Source organism: Armigeres subalbatus, chromosome 2 (genome assembly GCF_024139115.2).
Source record: "Armigeres subalbatus isolate Guangzhou_Male chromosome 2, GZ_Asu_2, whole genome shotgun sequence".
Taxonomy (NCBI): Eukaryota; Metazoa; Arthropoda; class Insecta; order Diptera; family Culicidae; genus Armigeres; species Armigeres subalbatus.
Window position 1 is genome coordinate 391,346,927 of NC_085140.1, and position 6,156 is coordinate 391,353,082.

At 36.3% G+C, this 6,156-nt stretch overlaps 1 protein-coding gene across 1 annotated transcript; it reads left to right on the plus strand.

Annotated features, from left to right (window-relative positions):
* The first annotated feature begins 2,157 nt into the window (after positions 1-2,157).
* On the plus strand, positions 2,158-5,934 carry LOC134210205 (uncharacterized). Its single transcript, XM_062686242.1, is given in 4 exon segments — positions 2,158-2,770; positions 2,852-2,967; positions 3,509-3,820; positions 5,429-5,934. Coding segments are annotated over 4 exon segments (1,521 nt in total). The 3' UTR covers positions 5,909-5,934.
* Positions 5,935-6,156: the final 222 nt, after the last annotated feature.

Here is a 6,156-nt window from a genome sequence, read left to right on the forward strand (position 1 = left end):
CCAGTTTTAAGTTTTTGACAGTTGACTGGTGTCTGAATCTAAAATAGCTGCTGGGCAAATAAATGTTTCAGATTCATATTCAAAATGAGCATTGCTGGTTTTGCTCAAAGCCCGTTACATTTAATAAAAATTATGCCCTACTGATGCCAGAAAGGTCAAGGGGGAGGGGGTAATAAAAAATAAATATTAAAATGAAAAAAAAAAAATCAAAAACCTCCTCGGATTTGTTAAAGAATATTTTGAAAATCCTTAAAGGTAATTTCCCGATTTTTTTTTGTTGCCGCATCCAAATTTTATTTTCGAGAAAAAAAAATTCTAGGGAGGGCAAACTTTTTTATATATTTGTATCGACCTTATTTGACTCTAAAAATATTAAACAAATTTATGTTCAACGTGGCTTTTTTTATTCGTTTTTGCATTATCTATATTACTTTTTAATAAAAATTCCGCGGAAAAAAATTAAATTTCGTTTCGTTTCGAAAAATTTCGAATCAAATGGACCCTGATTTCGTTTCGTTTCGAAGTTTCGGAAGAAAATTTGAATTTCGTTTCGTTTCGTTCCGATCCAACAGTAGCATTTCTAATTTCGTTTCGTTTCGTTTCGTCAGGAAAAAATGTGTTATCGCATACCCTTACTGAAAAGATGTGCATTTAAAGTGTAGTGGTTGAACATAAGACGACACATGGTTTGAATAAAGTCTCGTCCCATATTCAATTTTTTTGAACCATGGACGCTTCGACACCTGCGTGTGAATTGAATACAGCCATCTACCCAACTTCCCATTTGTCCATTTCTGTTGTCAGCTGTTCGAGGTTTCATGACGAACTAATGTGAAAAATTTCGAAGGTTGTATGTACTTTATATGGTCCATATTACCCACACCAGAACGTGTCAGTTTTACCCCACCATGATCCAATTTCTTGAAAAATTCTCAAAAATCTATCAGTTTAACCGGTACATAATCTTTGAATAGACTAAGTTTGAGTACCTCGTGGATAATGCGGATTAGTTTTGCCGATTTCTGCTTTAAAAGCTTAAATAATGTACATCATCATGGCAATTCAACCATAGATTAAATTAGATCATTAATAAACAGAATAGTTTTCATTATTTGAAGGTAGTAAGACTTGTCGCACTAATAATTTGGAGTAAGCAATAAGATGCACTTCATAGAGTGCCAACATTGTAACTATTCAGCTCAAACGGGACTCCTGTACGTTTTACCCCCACCGCCCCTACCTGCTTTTAAGCCCACAGTCCATTGTTTGTCATAATGACAAATATTTGTTTATCCGGATATCTATCAGATTGACTATAAATCGACATGGATATCAAGCTGACTTGACAAATATTTATCATTATGACAAACAGTGTACTGATAGCTTTAGAAATAAATTTGAACTTAATAAATCTATTCTAGGACAATTTTGAAAAACAAACCTCCAGCCAAAATTATGAAACTTCCCCCACTTGCGGAGACAGCAGCCTCTCTTGTTGATAGTCCACAACGTTTGAAGTGATGGAAATTGTTATGTTCGGATGGTATCAAATGGTCCACGCATTAATGTTGAGTGCGTTAGGCGGTAATTGTTAATATGGTTGATTAGGCAATTAATTAGCGATGACGGATGATTGTTTGGTGAATGATTTGAAAAATTGACCGTTTCTCCTATTCATTGGGTATACTCGTGGTCGTTACTGATGCGCTACTGGTTTGATTAGGTTATTCGCTTCATTAAGCTTCATGCCTTTGGGGCTTATGAAATAATAATCGAGCAGAAGTCAGAGCATGGAATATCTATTTTTAGTAAAACTTTCGTCGTCGTAAAAAATACACTTTGCGTCTAAACTAAAAAATTCAATATTCCTGTCAGTGTCTTGGATTTTCATAAAATATTCATGAGCATAGAACATGTTTCGGTATCAGAGTAGTGTGATTGCTGTTGTTTTGAACACCGTGCCTACCAACTTTTGCATGACTACGACAAATGGGTCTATTTTATATCTGTCAACAACAGATGAACTATGTTTGCCATGAAAAATGAATCTGTGTTGAAATGCGGTTCATGCAATTCGTCGTCATGGTAAGATTTGATATTCAATCAAAGCAAGACGATTTTCATCAGCAGTATATGAGTATTTCTAATTTCTGAACCATGGAACAACCAGGATCGTCATCATCGACTTTCCAACATGGGCAAAAACGCCGAAATGAGAATAAGCGGACCCTTCAAGAAATTGCACTTGTTTTCATCGAGCGGAATGGAAACCAGGGTATCTGTCGCATAGATGAAACTAGTGGATGCAGCTACACTCAGGCGACATGTGACGTCGGTAATTTCATACGACATTTTCGCTCACAACACGCTAATACGGCCAAGAAGCACGGACTGACTAACCATCCGATTAGTAACGTCAACAAAGCAAGAGTCATTCCCAAGCGGCCAGTTGCCATCGATAAGCAATTATTATTGGAGTCTTTGGTCAAATTGACCACACACAACAACCTTCCGCTGGCATGCGTCGAGTGGGAAGGCATGAAACAGCTCATCGATCCTATCACCGCAGCTCTGGGTATAACACTGAACAGAAGTAAACTCAAGTCTTTGATACATGTCACAGCTAACCGGGTTCGTGCAGATCTAGCAGGAGAACTGAAAAACAGGCTGATTTCACTGAAAGTCGATTCCGCTTCCAGATACAACAGACACGTTCTGGGAATAAATGTGCAATATGTCATGGATGGCAATATTGTAATTCGAACGCTAGGTTAGAATCACATATAGTGTTATATAATATTCTTTATTGTAATGCATATCCGTATATTAATATATACTTGCGTGCTTTCAGGTATGATAGAGGTGAAAGAACGCCAGACGGCAGCTTTCCTAAAAACGGAAATTTTGGAGCTTCTGCAGAAATATGAAGTAACCGTTGACCAGATATTCTCCGTAACCGTTGATAACGGAGCAAACATGTTGGCAGCGGTGAAGAAGTTGAAGCAGGAATTTGACATGTTTGTCGCCACTCAGCAATTCCTGTCTGATGATGACAATGATGAATTTGAAACTGTGGCCATAACCGTTGACGAGTCCGAAATCAAGATGGAAATCGAAACTGCGACCGGAAGCGATAAATCCCAGAGACTAACTGATCAGCTTTCATTCTAATTTCAGGACCAACTAAATTTAGTGCGGTGCTCGGTTCACACTCTTCAACTTGCCATCCTTGATGTTGTAGACAAAACCGATGAGTCCATCAAAAAAATTACAGCTATTGCGAAAAATACAAGGGAATCAAATATAGAATTCATTTTGATCAACAAAAAGCGAGCTTTCTACCGGTTTGGGGACCTACTCGATGGGGTGCAATATACAAAATGCTTAACAGCTTCCGCAGTCAAAAGGATTTCTTCGCACAACTAGGACATCAGTTCTCTGAGCTCGGTAAGTTAGGGTTTTAATTGTTTCTCAATTCGTTTAACTTTTTATTGAATTTTGATTTACAGAACTAACACCTAAAAGTTGGGAGTTCATTGAACATTACATTCAGGCTTTCGAGCATCTGTATATCTGCACGAAGAAAATGCAAGAATGTCATGTTTCGTTGTGTGATTTCTATATATCGTGGCTGATGACGATGAACAAAGTACGAAACATGTTCGCCAATCCTTTCGCCCAGTGACTAACCAAGGCACTGACAGATCGCTTGGCTATGTTAAAAACATCGCAGGCATTCCAAATGGCACTCTATATTGACCCCCGTCTGAATTACCTCAATTCCAAACTTTTTAACGACGAAGAAAAGCTATATATTCAGGTATTTTTCGCTGATTTTTCAAATTCCATTTATTATTATTATTTATTTCATATGCTCAGTGATTTTATTTGGGACTTTCAGCTTAGAAAGAATTCTATATAGTCAACGTGTTGATTACATTCAAATAGTTCATGGGCCACCTTACGAAACGGACTGTCACATAAGGGTTCATTTTCAAAGTAATTTTCATACAAACTTCAAATCAAATTACATCTAAATTTGCTAAAAAAAATAGGAGGATTATTAAAATGGCAAATGCAATCGTTTAAGCATCGGAAAGCAAAAAAGGCAAAGTTTGAATCACTCACGCATGTAATCGAATCTATAAAAAAATATTTCGATGACGCATACACCCAGAAACATATTTTATGCAATATTTCAAAAGCAATATTTCATGTTTTATGCAATATTTTCAAAAAATACAATTAGAATATGTTTTAGCAATTACATATGTCTGCAATCTTTCACGACTACGTAACATTTTTCAGTTTGATTTAAACACCCTCATGAATCTACTTTGATATTAGTTGCAAAACTAATGATAAACAGTGTGTCGAGGATTAATCATAGCCTTTCATAACATTACTCACTATTTTATACAAAAAGAATAATCGGCAACTTTTTAAATTTTATAGCGTGATTAACTTTGAATTGAAATTGGGAATACTCATTAGAGGGATTCAAATTTTGACATTTTCCCTCCTCTGCGCTTAAACGTTAATTTTTGTGGTTTTAATAATCTAAATTTTTAGCTTATTTGGTTATTATTTGACTGAGCACCCACAATTTGAAGTTTATATGGAAATTACAATAGAAATCGCCATTTATATGAAAACATGTTTACCACAAAAGTTCAATTAGTGGACGCAGTGGTTTCTCGCCCCAACAAACAAATTCCATTGACTTCATAGAATACTTCCTCAGCTAGAAGACTGCCTTTTTCATTTCTGATCATAAAAAGATCCGTATACTTACTTCATTGCACCTTTACACGAAATGAAAGGTACAGAGCGCTACTTATATAATATAATTAGATCTATAAAGAGGAAATCACCAAATGTTGAAAGAATAAAATTCTAAAATTCGGCATAGTTTTGCTTAGAATAATCCGATTTTGATAAAACCAGGACCATCGGACGCGGATACTCTTTTAGTGTTCTATCCCCATCCCCATCCAAAACCTCAGATTGGCCCTTGGCCACCGGAGATGTTCCGGGTTTTTCGAGTGTATGTCAATGTGTATGTGTATGTTTATGTGACGTTTACTTTTATCATGTTTTATGCTTTCCCTAGAAACTAGAACTAATATGCCGACCAATGCTGGCTGCAGATCGAAAATCCACTAGGTATACGTCAGTGTACGCGTCAGATAGTCCCGTTTTTATCAAAATCAGACTATTCTATGCAAGGTGCTGATTCTATGATTCTATGCTGATTTTGAGTTTCCAGAAAATTTTGCCTATTTCAACTTTTTGCCTAACCACTGTACATACCAAGAGTGAATGGAGACGGATGGTTATTCACCATGGTGTTTATATTTTGTCTCAAATTTCTACATAACTATTTGAAAGTCGATTGAGTAATATTGAATTGTTTATATTCATTTAGAACTGCATCAAGGATACGTGGAATAGAATTCGCAAGCTGAAACCGTCGGCTGGTTTTGCAACAGCTACAAATAATGATGCGAACTGTAGTTCTCAGTTTGATGACTTCTTAACCGAGCTTCTCGGCGGTTCTTTATCTAAAAGCGGAAGCGGATGTGCTGATTCATCGTTTGTGCAGCAACTGAAGGCGGTAGAAGCAGAACCACGTCAGGATCATACGTACGATGTCTTCAAGCACTGGATGAAACGTAAAGAAACTCACCCAGAGCTTTTCGAAGTGGCCATGGTTGTCTTAGCCACGCCGTCAAATCAAGTTTCGGTGGAGAGAGCATTCAGTGCATTGCCTTTGGTTCTGACATCCCACAGAATTGGATTAGGCCAATATACATTGGAGGACATTTTATTTTTAAAACTCAACCGGGATATATTTGAGAAGGTTTGTTCTTCCATAAATTGGGAGGACATGGACATCGCAACGTAATTTTCCATGCCACTGACGGATCTGAAGCAAGCAAACCAAGTGCATTCCTGATTTTCTTTTTGTTGTTAATAATTCTAGAAATAAATGTTTAGTTTTCAAATAAATAAAATATCTACAACAAAATAATTTTTAAAAATTACAATGAAATAAATAAATATACTATTAATTCTCATTCTTTCTACAGTCTAGAAAAGGCTTTTTTTAAAGACTGATATGACCATTTAATTAGTTTTTCGCGTTGTTCGAAG